Source organism: Mixophyes fleayi, chromosome 4, assembly GCF_038048845.1.
Source record: "Mixophyes fleayi isolate aMixFle1 chromosome 4, aMixFle1.hap1, whole genome shotgun sequence".
Lineage (NCBI taxonomy): Eukaryota > Metazoa > Chordata > Amphibia > Anura > Limnodynastidae > Mixophyes > Mixophyes fleayi.
The window spans coordinates 59,122,972-59,141,144 of NC_134405.1; the positions used below are offsets into that span (position 1 = coordinate 59,122,972).

Sequence of the window (18,173 nt, forward strand, 5' to 3'; positions counted from 1 at the left end):
AATAACTTGGAGGAATAGTTGTGGTTAACACTGATGAACCATTATCAGCACACCACAAAAGCAGACAAGAATTATAATAATAAAAAAGCTCTCATTACTTCTGTCTTCCTGTCCACACGCACATATTCAATTATTTTTATAAGGCTCATGCTGAATTTTTCATCATGCAGCAAAGGGTTTTCTTTTAAAGCATCAACATTACGTCTTAAACATCCTAGTCTTTCTTCAAAAGCATAAGATTGATTATTTAAATTTATTATACAAAAAAATACATATTATGGGTGTATCTGGCTTTCATGAGCCAGAACCACATGGAGCTCCAGCAGCCACCACTACTTGGCTCATGCAAAGAAAGTCTTAATGTTGGGTATGGTGGCAAATGCCTGAGAAAAGCAAAATCATTATTAATTATTTTTGTTTTGCTTTGTACACTATAAATACAATTTATTTAGGCATCACAAATGTATGCTGTAAGATTTATATATTTATGTATTTTGGCATCACAAATGTGTGCTATAACGTTTAAAAAGGCCATAGATATTGAATTGCATAAACAGTAGCATATGATGTACAATTTTATCATCCAAAATATTATATAAAAAATATGTTATGTGCATGGGGTAAAATGTGTGGACTTCAAGAGTTTGTAGGATGGCATCTGCAGAAGTTTATATAGCTAAGCACAGTTGTTACCCTTCATATTACAACATATTTTAATTGTATGTGTTCTCCTCGTGTTTGCGAGGGTTTCCTCCGTACAGCGTTGCGGAATTAGTGGCGCAATATAAATATATGGTGATGACGATGATGATATGGTCTTAAAATATAGCATGAAGGTGTCTTTGATGAAAATTGTTCAACATAACTACTATCTAGTATGTGCATTTCTTAATGCATGAAATGTAATTATTGTTCTTACAACTGAAGTTTTGTTGTTTAACATGAAGTATTGTTGGATAACATGATCCCTAATCCTCTGGCCTTCTTCCATGGGTGAAGGTTTAAAATCATAATCAACAGAATTTACACTTACTCTTTTATAAGTACCCCTCTCTAATTCAGTGACAATCGTATTAACGGTGATGTAAACACTGACAGTGTTTACACCTACATAATTAATACTGTCAAAGTCAGCTAATTGGATAAAGTCATTTCAATTAATATCGAGCAAACTTGGTTGTCTTTGTCTGAAAAGATGCGTAGAGCACGCTACGGCGTGTAAGGGCGTACGCAGCTGCAACATGTGGCAATAACAGTTTTTACACATTTACACACAATCGCACAAATACGCACATTTGTAAATAGTACACATTAATTGTAGTCGCAACACATAGTTATTTATGTCGAAATATAGTAGTATTCATGTTTATTAAAAAAAAAAAAAAAAAGGTCACACAGAACAATCATGTCACACACAACCTCTGGCACATACCTGAGGGCTCCTCCAGACCAGTCAAGGCTTTCAGCAGACCAAATATTTGTTCTATGAAGGATATGGTGGAGGCATGGGCTGTACTGAATGACAATTGTTGCTCTATGGCTGGAGTAATAGGGGAGTGAGGAGTCACGGTCACGGAGGGCAAACTCTGTGTCCTGAATGTTGATCAAATACATTTTTATATAAATAAACAATATGTGGCTAAATCCCACTCTGACAATGCCTCTCTTCATTGTCAGTAGCACATAATATGAAGGTTTTTAATTTAAGGTAAAATTCACCATTGTATACAAAATCTGTAAAACACCATAATCTGCTGTAATAATGGTATTACGTTAATTATTTTGGATATATATGATGGTTTGTTTCTTTACTTGAGTTGATTTAAAAATAAATAAATGAATTGCAACATGGAAAAGCACACATTATTCAAGTGTTCAAATTAGTTTTGGCACACCTGGCACAGTTAAAATAACTGCAGATACTTAATTTTTTCTGCTACCTGTGCTTCCTTGTGGTGGGAGTACTGGTGGTTTTTGCAGTTTTGATTTTTAGCAACAACACTCTTTTTAATGCTGTCACAATGTGAAAAGAGAAAGCGCATGTGTAGGGCTACTCTAAAGCAGAAACAATATCAGCCATCAATATTAAAGCAGCTATTGGTGACTGGTATTTTTGTGTGGCTATTGGTGGTGTAGTATGGTTGGTATGAGAAGAGGCAGTGGACCATGGAGACATAAAAGATGAGCCAGTCAATGTATAAATGGCAAGACAATCAGATGGTGGCAACCATGATTGTCCATCACTATTTACATTACCTGACTCTCCTTTCTGCTATGGGTCTGGAGATTGAAGATTTCTTCTGCATGGTTATCTGCCAGCTTGGTGTAGCTACGTGCTCGGAATGTTTGTTGGCCATCATGCTTGCTGATGGAAATGGAGCCAGGACAATTGTTTCCCATGTTCACAGAAGTTGTGGTGGCAGCTGCTGTCACCAAGAAGCCGTAGAGATCGCCAAGGAGAAACAGATATTGCAGCAGCAGTTGAACTCACAGGGTCAAGAAGCTGAACCGAGATGGTAGATCTTTAAAGAACATTAGGGCTACTTTATAACATACTTATCAACTCTTCCCTCTTTCCCTACGAAAGGGAGATGAAGTGTGAAGACGGAGGGGGGCAGGGCAGAGCGAACCGCATAATTTTGGCCATGAACACAAAGGTGTCATGGAAGTGGGCAAGATGCAGGAGAATATCAAGCTCTCCCAGGAACCCAGGAGACCTACACGGAATTCGGGAGTCTCCCAGACATTCCGGGAGAGTGGGCAAGTATGCTCTATAATTTCTGACTACCTGCACAAAGTTGTAACTTTTTATATTTGTGAGAAGATGATTATGTGGGAGGTAGGGCACAGATGACAATTAAAGTTCATCCATCTCTAATTGCCATCCGCATGCCAAACGCTTTATGAAACAAGGACTCAAATAGCAGAGGATTGGCAATATGTGTGTGAATTCTGCTAGACAAATCATATAAATAAAAATAATATAATGCAGGATATTTAAATTGAATACACACTTTTCATTGTTCAGCTTGAGTTATGTGTTTATAAGCAACAGTATGTAAACAGTTAATAGATTTATGTTTGATATCCCTACAACATATTTGATATATGGGTCTGTAAAAATTCCTTAAGATTTCCACTGTAGTAACCTTGTACATAAGATTACATATAATCAATTAATTTTGCAACTTAACAGTTCTTCTCTAATGAACAGCATAGAAATATATTATGTTACATCGTCCAGGTATAGTAATGTCCATTTGTAAAAGAAAAAAAACACTAAAAAAATACACATGTAAGCTAACTACAATAGAGACTAGTGTGTTGACAGTGTGTGCTGTAATTGTCACTTTCACATTGATTATAGTAATGGTTGACACTAGGGTTTCATAGCTGATCTGTTTATTTGATGTTAATTTTTTGTTTATTGATATGTTTTTGTAATGTGCGTATTGTCGCTAACCAATAACGATTGTCGAACCTCGATTTGTGTTTCCAACGCACAAAGATTTATTCGCAATAAGTGGAAAAAAATATGCTCAAGCGATGTAATAGTAAATACAGCCGTTACTTATCGCAGGCGCTCTGGATCCAGTGCAGTCATTCAATCCTGAAGTCTGGGGACAAGAAGTCTGCACTCTGGATCACAAGCTGCTGCTTATATACACAATCAAGTACAGTAATACAATGAAGATGGTATGGCTTGCATCTATTGGTCCGGGTCTCAGGAATGTCCAAGGGGTCGTCAATCATTGGCTGGTTCATCCTAAGGAATCCAAAGGAGGGGGTCATCTCTGCAGGGGGTATGCTCTGCTCTTCCCGCCAGAATTCCTTAGTCTTAAGTAGTTCATAATTCCCTATCATTCATAACTTGCGTATGCACTCTGCGATTCCCTCGCAGAGTGAACCAAACAGTAGGATATGTAACAAGGTTCATTATGATACCACTCATGATGTTATTCCTTTAACCCGTTCTGTGTATTTCACTAATATACATGTAACTCTGATATAACATATAAATACTACTATATTTCGACATAACTGACTATGTGTTGCAACTACCAATAATGTGTACTATTTTATAAGTATGCGTGTTTGTGCAAATGTATGGTAAAAGACCAATTACTGTTGCTGCCACGTGTAGTGGATGCGTACGCCCTTTCACGCCGTAGCGTGCCCTTGTACGTCATAGCGTACCGTACGCATCTTTTCAGACAAAGACAACCAAGTTTGCTAGACTTTAATTGAAATGACTTTATCCAATTTGCTGACTTCGACAGTTCCACCCTTTGATAGTGTAATAAACTATCACCCAATCACCGTTTCAAGTTCAGGATTATACAATACTTCTTCACAGACCATGATCTCGGTATCTGGTACCACCCTTTCAGTCTCTTTCTCAGTGTTACTCCCATGAGACCGTTTTCCACACTTCAACACAGTAGGAACACATTTGACAACTAAACCAATTGCTAAGATGACACCCAGTATAAGGAGAAGGAGCTTACCTACACTAGCAACCATTTCCTGCACCCACTCCCCCAGACCGGAGAACCATTTTGCTGGGTTCAACCATGAGAACCAACCCGCCACCTTTTCCCCGACCTCATATAACGAAGAATTATGGCTCTTTCGAAATTCCCATTTCAGCTGCAAAATTTCATCCATCTTCCGGTCTATAACCTCTTTAGGGTCTTCCGTATTATTAGTAATGTACGTGCAACATTTGACACCGAACTGGGTGGCCAGTGTCACACAGTACCCACCAGTAATAGAGGTGAGATAATTTAGTACCAGTCTATGTTGCACCAACTCCTTCTTGTACGCTTGTAGCTCCCTTCCAGTATACCTGAAAGTGTCATCATACATCTCGGTAATATTATCTATTAATTTAGCTAGGTCTTGGATATACTTAAAGTTTAATGTTCCCCGAGCGGTCCTGGTGAGATCTAGAGCAACCATAACTTGGAAACCAGCAGTTTCACTAATCAATTTTGTAGCTATGGGTTCCTCACCAGGAATCATATTTCTCTTGCCACGGTGTTCATACTGTGTGTGTATGTATGGTGGTGATGTAGTCTTGTGAATATCTACCATTTCTTCATGAGTAATAGTCATGATTTCAGGAACCAGTTTAGCTAAGAAACACAAGCCCTTGGAACTCGGAGTCACCCAGGAATAAGCTTTCCTCCCACAAACAAAATACACATCATCAGGGAGAACATAAGGAACAGTGTGCCCATGAATTATATCACACAGAGTTTTGATAAAACTACCCATGCCTAGTGTCTCCATCTGCTCTAGACACGTGTCGGCATTAATGATATTTTCACATTTATCTGTAGAGACTTTTCCAATAGATACCTTCTTATGTTTGGTTATACGCCCTAACTTGTGACTTCCATCAGCATTCCTGCCTAGTAGTGACCTTGTGGGTCTCTCTCTAAAATGAGTGTGGCGAGCCATTGTCTGATCTGATAGGTCAGCCTCCCAATTCTCCAGGCGCTTTGCATGAGATATGTTTAGGCACAGCAACGATCTGCCTATGGAGTATTGTCGAAGCGTCAGACTAGGGGACCTAGTGTTATTGTACCTCCCTTCTATGGGCCTCCCACCCCTTAATTCGAGTACTTCGGATATGTTTAGCGGGAATGGCACTAGTCCTATGTTATGCTGCCCTTGAGGCACGTGAGAGCACACCCAACACTCAGTTTGGTTTAGCACCTTACCCACCAGGGAGTGATAATCCTCCAATGGATGCCCGCCTATATTCAGAGTACTGGGGGACTGGCATCGTTGGATGCATCTCTCGTCAACTAGGGAGTTGCAGAACTTGCAGATACAATACTCATCAGACAATAGCCCCTCACACTGCCTCCGAGTTCCTGAGCTAGCAGACCTTTTCATAACCCCTGGACCAAGTTTGATAATGGGCTGCTCAGGATATCCTATTAACTTTTCTTCGGCCTCCATTTCATCCGTATCACTCCCAGAACTCTCCTCCATCCTCCATTCTCCTTCACAAAAATAGAATGTCCTAGAAAAAGTAAAAACAAGGAAAATCCTGGAACAAAAGAAAAACAAAAACCGCCACTCCATCGCTGGAAAGATAGTTCTGAGGCAACGTCTCTGGTTCAGGTGTCTTAACTGCAGGCTTTAGGTCTCCCGGAACAGGCTCACAAGTGACAGCTCTATGTCGTCGGTCTGAGTCTTGTCTTGCACTTTCTCCGGATTATGGACTCTCCTGCAGTGGGTGGAATGGACCCAAGTGTCTCTCTCTGCAACCTTCAGTGATGTAGTACTGGTCAGCAGCACTTGGTACGGGCCTTCCCAACGGTCTGTTAAACAACCTGAACGTAAGAAATTGCGGATCATAACATAGTCTCCAGGTTCAACATCATGACAGTTCATTTCTGGCATACCAGGTGACAGCATTTTTAGTTTTTGTTGTTGTTGTTTCAGCTGTCTACTCATTCTTATAAGATATTGTACAGTCGCTTCATTATTACACTTTAAGTCGTCTTGTGGACTCACGATCAAATGAGGTTGTCGTCCGAACAGTATCTCAAAGGGGGACAGATTAAGAGGAGGTCTAGGAGTGGTTCGAATGCTGTGGAGGACCAACGGCAAAGCCTCAGGCCATGCCAACCCAGTTTCAGCCATTATCTTACCTAGTTTGTTCTTGATAGTACCGTTTACTCTCTCCACCTTACCACTGGCTTGTGGTCGGTAAGGGGTGTGAAGTCTGCTACTGATTCCCATGAGTTTACACATATTTTGGAAGACATCACCAGTAAAATGGGTACCCCTATCACTTTCAATGATTCTAGGGATACCGAACCTACACACAAAGTCTTGTACAATTTTCTTTGCAGTGAACACAGCAGTATTAGTGGCTGCCGGATATGCTTCTACCCAACCGGAAAACACATCAATACACACTAACACATACTTCAGATTCCTGCACGGTGGTAGTTGGATATAGTCAATTTGTATTACCTGAAAAGGTCCGTCTGTAGGAGGGATGTGGGATGGCTCAGTTGGAATAGTTTTCCCAACATTTTTCCTCAAACAAGTAAGACATGACATTGCTTTCTTACCAGCTTGAGAGGAAAATCCGGGAGCACACCAGTATGCTCTCACCAGTTTGCACATACCTTCTTTACCCAGGTGAGTCAGGCCGTGTGCTGCTTCAGCCAGGCTTGGATAGTATGTTCGGGGAGCTACAGGCTTACCTTGTCCATCCCTCCAGAGTCCTGAGGACTCTTGACCACATCCCTTCGCCTTCCAGACCGCCTTCTCCTGCAGGGAACACAAATCTTGCATTTCAATTAATTTCTGCGTGTCTAATGTCTGAAAAACCATCATAGTCTCGGTCGATACAGTCATAGGTTGCCCTGCTGCCCATTTAGCAGCTTCGTCTGCCCTGTTGTTGCCCAATGACACTGGGTCTTCTTCAAAGGTATGGGCTTTGCACTTTATGACGGCTACTGTTCTGGGTAACTGTATCGCTGTCAGAAGTCCTTTTATGTGTTGTGAGTGTGCCACTGGTGTACCTGCTGCTGTCGTAAAGTTTCTAAGACGCCAAAGGGCCCCAAAATCATGCACTACCCCGAAGGCGTACCTAGAGTCAGTATATATGTTGGCTGATTTACCCTCTGCCAATTCACACGCTCTCCTTAGTGCTACTAGTTCCGCCACCTGGGCTGAGTGAGGTGGACCAAGGGGTTCAGCTTCTACCACATCCTGATCGTCTACAACAGCGTAACCAGTACATAGCTCTCCTGTCTCTGTCTGTCTATGGCAACTTCCGTCTGTATAAAACGTAAAATCTACATTTTCTAAGGGGGTGTCACATATGTCGGGCCTTGCAGTAAAGGTCTGATTCAGGTGTTCCATACAGTCATGCGTGTCAGTATTCTTGCCTAACTCATCATCAACCAGGGTCTCCTCACCTCCCACCCTTTGTGTCTCTTGAGACACATACGGAAGGTATGTAGCTGGATTTAGGGTGCTACATCGTTTGATGGTGATGTTTGAGGGTGCCATCAGGGCTAGTTCCCACTTTGTGAATCTAGCTGAAGAAACATGTCTGGTTTGGGCTGAATTTAACAGAGCTGATACAGCATGGGGTGTATAGATGGTTGAATTATGTCCTAATACTACATCCTCGCTCTTACTTACTAGAAGGGCCGTTGCTGCTACACTTCTGAGACATGTTGGGAGTGACCTTGCCACATTGTCTAATTGTGCACTGTAGTATGCTACCGGTCTGCTAGCGTCACCATGTTTCTGTGTGAGGACACCTGCTGCACAGCCATCAGCTTCTGTACAAAATAGCTCAAAAGGCTTTTCATAATCAGGTATTCCCAATGCAGGTGCTCTTGTCAGACTATCTTTAAGATTAAAGAACGCTTGCTCCGACTCTTCTGTGTGTATGACACGTTCTGGTTTTGAGGAAGAGACTAGCTCCTGCAATGGTAATGCCAGAATAGAAAAACCTGGGATCCAGGACCTACAGTATCCACACATCCCCAAGAAAGTACGAATCTGCTTCTGGCTCTGCGGCAGGGTCATGTGTTGTATGGCCTCAATTCTGTCGGTTGTCAGGTGTCTTAGCCCCTTAGTGAGGCAGTGTCCTAAGTATTTGACCTTAGTCTGACATGGCTGTAATTTATCCTTTGCCACCTTGTGCCCTGTTTGTGAAAGATGAAGCAACAACAATTTAGTATCATGTAAACATGACATAAAAGAATCAGAACACAACAACAAATCGTCCACATATTGAATTAGAACAGACCCATTGTGGGGTTGAAAGGATTGCAAACAGTCATGTAAGGCTTGGGAGAAAATACTGGGGCTGTCAATGAACCCCTGGGGTAGTCTGGTCCATGTGTATTGCACTCCCCTGTAGGAGAATGCAAAAAGGTATTGGCAGTCAGGGTGAAGAGGGACTGAAAAGAAAGCAGAACATAGATCAATGACAGTAAAATGACTGGCAGACGGTGGAATCTGCATGAGGATGACAGCTGGATTCGGCACTACGGGGAATTGGCTCTCAACAACTTTGTTAATTCCCCTTAAGTCCTGGACTAATCTATAGCCCCTCCCCCCACTCTTCTTCACAGGGAAAATGGGACTATTTGCTGTACTGGCTGTACGAATTAAAATCCCTTGTTGTAACAGCCTCTCAATAACAGGATATACCCCTAGTTCCACCTCCGGTTTTAATGGATACTGTGAGATTTTTGGAGCTATCCTACCACTTTTTAGATTGACCATGACAGGGGCTATGTTTGCCATCAGTCCAGTGTCCTGTCCATCTCTGGTCCATAGGGAACCTGGTATTTCCAGCAACATCCCCTTTACTTGAGATGGACTTTGTTCTATAACAGGAGAGTGTAACATTAACCTTGGAGGGGTGTCCAATATGTCCTGTACCTCATGTGCAACCCTCTCGGGTATATCTAGGAACACACCATCTGAAGTACAGTATATGACACATCCCATTTTACATAACAAGTCTCTCCCTAGCAAGTTAGTAGGAGCCGCTGCAGCCAAGAGAAACGAATGCTTAGTATGCAGAGGCCCGATAGTAACTTCGGCGGGTTTAGTTAGAGGATAATGTAACACTTTTCCCGTCACCCCCATAGCTGGAATAGTTTTGCTGGTCACCTGTAGATTGAAAGGAGAGGTTATCACAGATCGGGCCGCCCCTGTATCTACAAGAAAAGTTTGTTTCCTGTCAGCTATGTCAACTATCATTGTTGGTTCTTCACTCTGACTCTCAGTTAACCTCACCGGCTGTAGACTACAGGTATGACCTGACCCCTAGCGCTGACTAGTGATTTCCCGCGCAGCATTTGCTGCCGTAATATGCGCGGGTAGATGTGAGTCTTCTAGTCTATGTGAATCCTTTCTTGGAGGATATCTATGTGACCCACCCTTATGTGTATTGAGTCTTTCTTTAGTACAATCTCTAACGTAATGTCCTTCCTCATTACAGTTGAAACACCTGATCACTTTAGGTTTCCTGTTATATGGGTTGTATGCTGGTGGTCGTGTATGCACCCCTTCTAGAGCCTGTATACTTACCGTGATTAACCTATCACTTTTCTCTTCCCTTTTTTTAAAAAGGTTCTTGTCATGCTCCACAGCAGACTCCCTAAGGGAGTCTACCGTGACGCCTCTCCAATTAGGTAATGTGGTTTGTACTCTCGTCTTTAAATTTTCCCTAAGGCCATCCATCAGTACCCCTACAGCTACCTCTCTGTGATGTGGGTCCTCACTTATGTTGGATATCCCAGTAAATCGTGCAATCGCTGTTATAGCTCTAGCAAAGTAATCTGAGGCAGTTTCACTATCTTTTTGTTTGATGGTGAAAATCTTACTCCAATTTACTACTACTGGAAAACAGATGGCTAAGTGTTTGACAATTTGTTCTATATTCCGTTGGTTAATCTCATCAGTCAGGGTGTCATCTTCCTCCAACAAACAATCTCCAATAAATTTTTGTATGTTAGTATTGGGAGGAAGACACGCCCTCAACACTACCCGCCAATCCTTACTGGTTGGTTCATGAGCATTCCCTAAGTCTTTAACAAATTTTTGACATTTAGCTAACTCTTCTAGGATCTGGGAATTCAGTCATAATGGAACGTAATTCTGATCTAGTCCAGGGACAATGCATTGTAACATTTCTTAAAGGAACTACACCATCCTTATCCGGTTTCCCATTGGGAACTGATATTGTGCGGACCGGGAACACACCCTCTGGTACACTAACTTCAGGGGACGCTACAGGATTTACAGGCCCTAGATTTAGAACACTTTCACTCCTAGTGATCACGCTACTCTCACCTATCTCAGCCATTTTCTCATACTTGCGCTGAGCCTCTAGTACATTAACAGCATGGGCAATGGCCGAAATCACAGTGGGTTCATCTTCGTTTTCAGATACACTTGATTGAAACTGATTTAAAACAGGGTACAACTTAGTAATTTTTCTATTTTCAGTTTTAACAACGGCTGTACTTACCCCTTCCGCCACATAAGGTGGCGGGGGCGCGCTTGCGCTGAGTTCGCCACGCTTCTCAATGGTTACATCCGCCTTGCGCGCGCTTTTCGCCACGCCTATTTCCGGTTTGTATTCGCTGCTCTGCCACGTGTTACCTTCCATTTGCCACAATTTTAAACATTCATTATGTCTATTTCTCTTTTTCGTTGACTTGATCAACCATATTTTATCTTTTACAGTATTCAGTACCTCTGCATTAAAACTCCCTATTGTTGGGAAAGGCCTATCACAAGCTTTGGTCATCCCGACCCACGTGTCACAATACACAGTTGCATATGCACCATACTTCTTACACATGAGAAACCTCGCTGAACCAATAGGGCCTTCCTTAGGCAGTACACTGACCATCTCTAGCGTATGCTTAGCACCCATGTTGAACAATATACCTTCTACCCGGAACACAGACACACCGCAATGCTCTGTTCCTTCCGGCCAAATGTGAAACACAGACACACCGCAATGCTCTGTTCTTTCCACCTAATAATTTCAACTCTGTTGCTATACTCACCGCTAGAGATCTATAATCCTCGGTGAACGTATTTCCTTTAGCCGCGTTCACTCGCTTTTCTCGCCCCTGGCGAGGATCCCTAATACAGAAATATCACTGTGGGCCCCAAGGGCTATCAGCTCCTCGATACCCTGGCTAAACCACAAAATCTGCTGAGTTTATTATCGCTGGGAGCGCAAAGTCGATACAATCAACTTGCCTTTCCAGTATAATTCCTCCTAGCTGCTTCACCAATTCGCACTAACGGTGCGACCGGATCGCACTGCCTACCAATACTAATTATTAGCAAACCTTGCGATCTATTGGTAGCGCTTTGCGAAAACCCAGTTTTCGCATTCGGTATACCTGCCCTGTATACCGTCCTTCAGTTGGGCAATCCGCCTCGTCAGACAGCAACTGAGCACCTCAACAATAAAACAGTGTATCTACGTTACAACATCACACACTATACACCTTTTCTGCGCAGAAAATCAAAAGTTCCCAACAATAGTAATAATGTCTCAGAGGCTTTCACAAGTAATTATACTATGCATGTATAATAACTATCAAAACGATTGTTTAACCACGTGGCAAGTTTACCGGAAGTTCGCGTACGCACAGCAGGAAGTACACATACGCTAAACAATGCAATACAGTTAAAACGCACAATGACAGAAAAAAGAAACAGTTTTCTCTTTTGTCCCTAGGTTCTAGTTAGCGTGCCCTAGATAATGCAAAACGGACATTCGGTTTCACAACACAGAGTAAAATTCAGGTTTTGAACACAATGCGTTCTTACCCGTTTATGACGCGTCTCCACCCTTTGTTGAGGAACCGAAATCCGTTGGTCTTGCGTATCATCGGCAACGAAACCTCCAAAGCTCACGAGCCCCCAAATTGTAATGTGCGTATTGTTGCTAACCAATAACGATTGTCGAACCTCGATTTGTGTTTCCAACGCACAAAGATTTATTCGCAATAAGTGGAAAAAAATATGCTCAAGCGATGTAATAGTAAATACAGCCGTTACTTATCGCAGGCGCTCTGGATCCAGTGCAGTCATTCAATCCTGAAGTCTGGGGACAAGAAGTCTGCACTCTGGATCACAAGCTGCTGCTTATATACACAATCAAGTACAGTAATACAATGAAGATGGTATGGCTTGCATCTATTGGTCCGGGTCTCAGGAATGTCCAAGGGGTCGTCAATCATTGGCTGGTTCATCCTAAGGAATCCAAAGGAGGGGGTCATCTCTGCAGGGGGTATGCTCTGCTCTTCCCGCCAGAATTCCTTAGTCTTAAGTAGTTCATAATTCCCTATCATTCATAACTTGCGTATGCACTCTGCGATTCCCTCGCAGAGTGAACCAAACAGTAGGATATGTAACAAGGTTCATTATGATACCACTCATGATGTTATTCCTTTAACCCGTTCTGTGTATTTCACTAATATACATGTAACTCTGATATAACATATAAATACTACTATATTTCGACATAACTGACTATGTGTTGCAACTACCAATAATGTGTACTATTTTATAAGTATGCGTGTTTGTGCAAATGTATGGTAAAAGACCAATTACTGTTGCTGCCACGCGTAGTGGATGCGTACGCCCTTTCACGCCGTAGCGTGCCCTTGTACGTCATAGCGTACCGTACGCATCTTTTCAGACAAAGACAACCAAGTTTGCTAGACTTTAATTGAAATGACTTTATCCAATTTGCTGACTTCGACATTTTCTTCATGGATATATATATAACATTAGTAGTTTAATCAACTACTAGCATATAATCTATAAGTGGCATTGTTTCATCTGATTTTGCCTTGGACTTCATTATATACTCTGTTAAAAATTATGGACCTTATAGACTTATAGACATATAGTTCATAATACTATATATTTCAATATATCATTTTATAATTAAGTTGCTTAATTTGAGTAAAAGACTAACTGTTAGAGCCCCTTGTCATCTACAATATGTAATCATGTACCAATCTCTATCAATTTAAGCTCTCAGATATACCAGAAGTTCTCTCTACAGCTTATCACCATTATCTTTGAGTATTATAAGGTACAAAATCATAGTATTTTTAGTCGATCAAGTAACTTATAGTAAACAACTTTAAAACAATTTACAACAGTAAATCACTTTATGCATTATACAGCCAAGCATACAAATATTAGGCAGTATTTTAGAACAAACTTGTCAGCATTTAAAGACATTTTCCTTTCTCTAAGTTTTTTTGCAACTGTTTTGTTCTTTGCAAGTAGGATTAAAACAGTAATTCTTCTCATCATAGTACAGGCAGCTTGGTGCTTATGTCACATGGGAGAACCATACACTGCAAGGTATGATTGCACATGTAGTTTTCTGCCGTAATCATTCCACACAGAGTAGTTGTATCACTGCAAGCTATGCTTCCCCACTATGACAGCAAAGACACAAAAGCAAAACATTGTTACTGAGATTCAAACCAGCCACTGCAAAAGCTATTTCGGAGGTAGTAATTATGCATACATTGATTTGGCAAATATTTGTTGCTTTACAGATATTATTTAAAGATGAAAATATCCTTTATTTTTTATCCTTGCAGCCATTTCTTATGAAAAATACACTGCAAAATATAACCTAATATAAAGCTTTATTTCAATTAATCAATAAGTATTTAGCAATATAATACTAATACTGTTATATATCCTAAAAGCAGCAAGAAGGTAAAATGTGTAAAAATAAACAAAACAGCACATTACGCAAAGGATTCCACCTCCTGGCCTTCTCCAGCTATGAGGATGCACAACTTGTACTTTCCTTTGGAGTGTTATTGATGTACCTGATAGCAGTGCTTGGAAATGTGATTATTACAGCACTTGTCTGTCTGGCTCCCCAGCTGCACACTCCCATGTATTTCTTCCTCTGCAATTTATCAATCCAAGACGTTATGTATGTTTCCTCCATCTTACCAAATCTGTTAGCCATCACAATGACGGGTGTTACCTGTATATCTTTCCAAGCCTGTGTCACACAGATGTTTGTGTTTGTTTTTTCTCTTGATACTGAGTTTTTCCTCCTGACATCCATGGCTTATGATCGATATGTGGCCATCTGCATTCCACTTCATTATTCTATCCTTGTTAACAAGAGGACATGTGTCCAATTGGCAGCTGCCTCCTGGACTATGGGTGCCTTGAGTTCACTAATGTACAGCATTCTAGTGTCCAATTTATCATTCTGCGGTGTCCAAGAAATCAATCATTTCTTCTGTGATGTGAATACTATGTTGAAGCTCTCCTGCAGTGACACCTCACCCATTGAGATCATAATATCTGTGGAATGTGTATTTCTGGGACTCCTTCCCTTCCTTTTTATTCTTATATCTTATATATACATTATATCTAACATTCTAAAACTTCACACCTCAGGGCAAAGGCTTAAGATTTTCTCTGGGTGTTCTTCCCATATAACGGTTGTTATTCTATTTTGTGGAACAGTTCTCATTTTGTATCTGAAGCCAAAATCCGCGTACTCTCAAGAATATGACAAGATTGTTTCCTTGTTATATGTTGCAGTGGTCCCAACATTAAATCCATTAGTTTATAGCTTAAGAAACAAAGAGGTTCTCAGAGCCATGAATAACATTTGTGAAAGGATAATGAAACACAAACCAGAGCCATGGATTTTTTGGCCAAGCCCAATTGATCTGATGCAATAAAGTCTTGGTTAAAGTCAGTTTTTGTTTTTTTTTAGTCTCTTGCAGTATTTCCATACTATAGATGAATAAAACATTGCATCAAACTCATAGTTCCCCTATTTCCAATAACCTCAGGCTTTAATAAACTGTCCATTACCATTTCTTTTATTCTGTATATAAGATGCTGTTCTCCTTAACTATACTTATTCTCTGGGCCATGTAAGTTTATACTTATTAAAGAAAATTATTTAAGCCATTCAGTCTACCATAGTTCAAGCTAAATGGCTTCTCAGGTGGCTCCAGAGGTTTATAATACATCTACATAAATTCAGTCATCTAACTTTTTATTTTTAATTCTACCGTAGCAAATGTATATTTATTTCAAGAAAAAGCTTTTTTTGGCAGCCCAGTAAGTAATATATATATTTACTCTGGGCATTATTGGGGGGAAAAGCTTTAAAAATAATTGTATTTTATTGCGATTTTTCCATTAGCTTCTTTCACAAAATTAATGTAATCAAAATGTACCCTTTACTTTATTATGCACTTTCTGCTAAGGTACCAAATATGTCTTTTTATTGGAAGTTTGATTTATACTTTGGGACATAATAAAATATATATTTAAAATATGAAATGTTTTTTCATTCTTTAACTTTATTCATTTATTTTTTTACAATCTTCTCTGGACACTTTTACATAATTTTTTTGATTATTTTAGCCTATGTTAACATGCAATGACATAGGCTGGGAAGTCATATACATATCAGTCCATCTCAGAGCATGTAAACATGTACTCTGACCCTAGGGGTGCTGTGGAAAAGATTATCTAATTCAGAAAAAATTGGTGATCACGTCACTGTTATTTCATGTCATTGTGGATGCAATTAATACTCATGTGGATAGAGTTGTCCACGAGGTTGCTTTCCCCTTGTGCCTAAAAAACGATTAGCTATCCAAGAGGACAACTATTCCCTATTCACATGTGTACAGAAGCCTATTAGCATATAATTAACTACAATGTCATCCTAAATCTGAGTCAGGCATCAACGGAAACCCTACATCGATGACCGGTGAAAAGTTGACTGCAAAAAATAGTTTACCATATTCAGTGAATATATAATTATTGAGGTTATTGCAGTCATAAGTCAACATGGACTGTGCTACATGTACCTTCCCATCAGTTAAGTGTCACTGGAAATTGTTTTCAAATGTTTGCAAATATGCAAATTTCATGTGTCTACATATGTAATTTTTTGAATGATTTTTTCTTATTTTTTTTAACTATTTATTTTGAGATATAGTACTGATATACAGACAGGGATCAACAATTAGTACATTGCAAAAACAGGCATACATAGATAACAAAGCAAAGAGAAACATTCGAGCAGAATACAAAAAAACTTATTGTCATAGGAGAAACAAAGAAAATCAATTGTTGCACCAGTTGTTCAAACTGTAGAACATTTTCCAAAAATATGAGGTGGGAGTGGGGGGGGGTATGGGTGGAAAGAACACTGGTCGTCACTGGAGAAGAATAGTGTGCAGAGGATGTACTACAGATCAGAATTCTTTATTTAAATATGCTCTTTAAATAAAATTTACCTTTTGAATATATATTTAACAACAGTTTCTAAGAAAATAAAAAATAAAAACAACTTCATAAGTTTAGGAAAAGTTTACTTTGTTTAAAAGCCTAGTACATCTTGTATAAGTTTTTGATCCTGACATACGTCGGCTGTTGGGCCAGATTATCGGATTAAAAACCTCCAGTGTGCACCCAGCCTTAAGGCCAGGGCCGGATTAACCATAGGGTTAACTGGGCTACAGCCCAGGGGCCTATGGCATCCAAGGGGCCCTTGAAAGTGCTCAGCAGCAGTATTGATCAGTTGGGGGCGGGGGCGCCCCCGACGCGATCAGTGCTGCTGAGCACTTTCACTGCAGTCCTTCCTCAGCGCGCTGTTGTCTCCTTACTGAGGAGATCTTGTGAGTCTCACTCTCACAAGATCTCCTCAGTAAAGAGAGTACAGCGTGCCGGGGAAGGAGGTAAGTGCCGGGGGGGGGGCGCGTGCAGCTCCGATCACGGGGGGGGTGCGTGCAGCTCCGATCACGGGGGGGGGCCCTCACGGGGGAATAGAGGCCCCGTTAGCCCAGGGGCCTCCATTCCCTTAATCCGGCCCTGCTTAAGGCTATACTTTTATTTTACCCACTGTGATGGGTTTCATTTCCCTGCAATAGTTCCAGTCAGAACAGCTTATATCAACTACATTTGTGTTCTGTTTAGAACTGTATCACACAGTAAATTTTTGCATTTCTGGTAGTACACCATTACAGATGGATTTATGGCAGTTGCACACAAATAACAATTAGAGCACTCTCTCATAGACATGAATTTGTACTATAAGTGAACTGCATATAAACACACAATGCCCAGTGAACTTAGAATAGTTGTCCTATTTTCAATGTGATCTGTGCATATTCTTTTTGAATAGATAATACCATTGTGTAAACTGATATTGGATGACTATGAGTGATCACTGTCAAAATTCATCAATATTATTGGTTTTATTTACTCTGACATATAGCTATTGTTAATAACATCTATTTGCATTCACATTTTCTCAGTTGCATCTGTTTTATAGTATATATAGTATATAGTATAGTATTGTTTTTTTAAGCCGGGTCACAATTTTAACTAATTTGTATAAATTTCTGAATAAATTTAAGATTGATTTTATCTTATAATCTGTGTGAGCTTTCAGCATGTTTTTTTTCTTTTATAGTGCACTTTAGTGTTGTTGGATGAAGCCAAATGATAAAGCAAAAACAAGCTCCTAACATCCAAGAGTCAGGGCAGGCAGCTAGCAAGAATAATCTGATTCCAGGCAATATATCAGGATAGACAGTGAATAACAGAAC

The 18,173-nt window shown here is 40.4% G+C and overlaps 1 protein-coding gene across 1 annotated transcript; it reads left to right on the forward strand.

Annotated features, from left to right (window-relative positions):
• Positions 1–14,288: 14,288 nt before the first annotated feature.
• LOC142150696 (olfactory receptor 13F1-like) lies at positions 14,289–16,848 on the forward strand. The gene is made up of 2 exons (XM_075205893.1): positions 14,289–15,207; positions 16,796–16,848. Exons 1-2 carry the CDS (start codon positions 14,289–14,291, stop codon positions 16,846–16,848), a joined length of 972 nt encoding a protein of 323 aa, XP_075061994.1.
• The last annotated feature ends 1,325 nt before the right edge of the window (positions 16,849–18,173 follow it).

Excerpts from the sequence above, each read along its gene's own strand:
- LOC142150696 (XM_075205893.1), top strand. The coding sequence starts at position 14,289 with ATGTGTAAAAATAAACAAAACAGCACATTACGCAAAGGATTCCACCTC. Across the intron at positions 15,208-16,795 it reads CAGAGCCATGAATAACATTT|TGTGCAGAGGATGTACTACA; the intron begins GTGAAAGGATAA and ends GGAGAAGAATAG.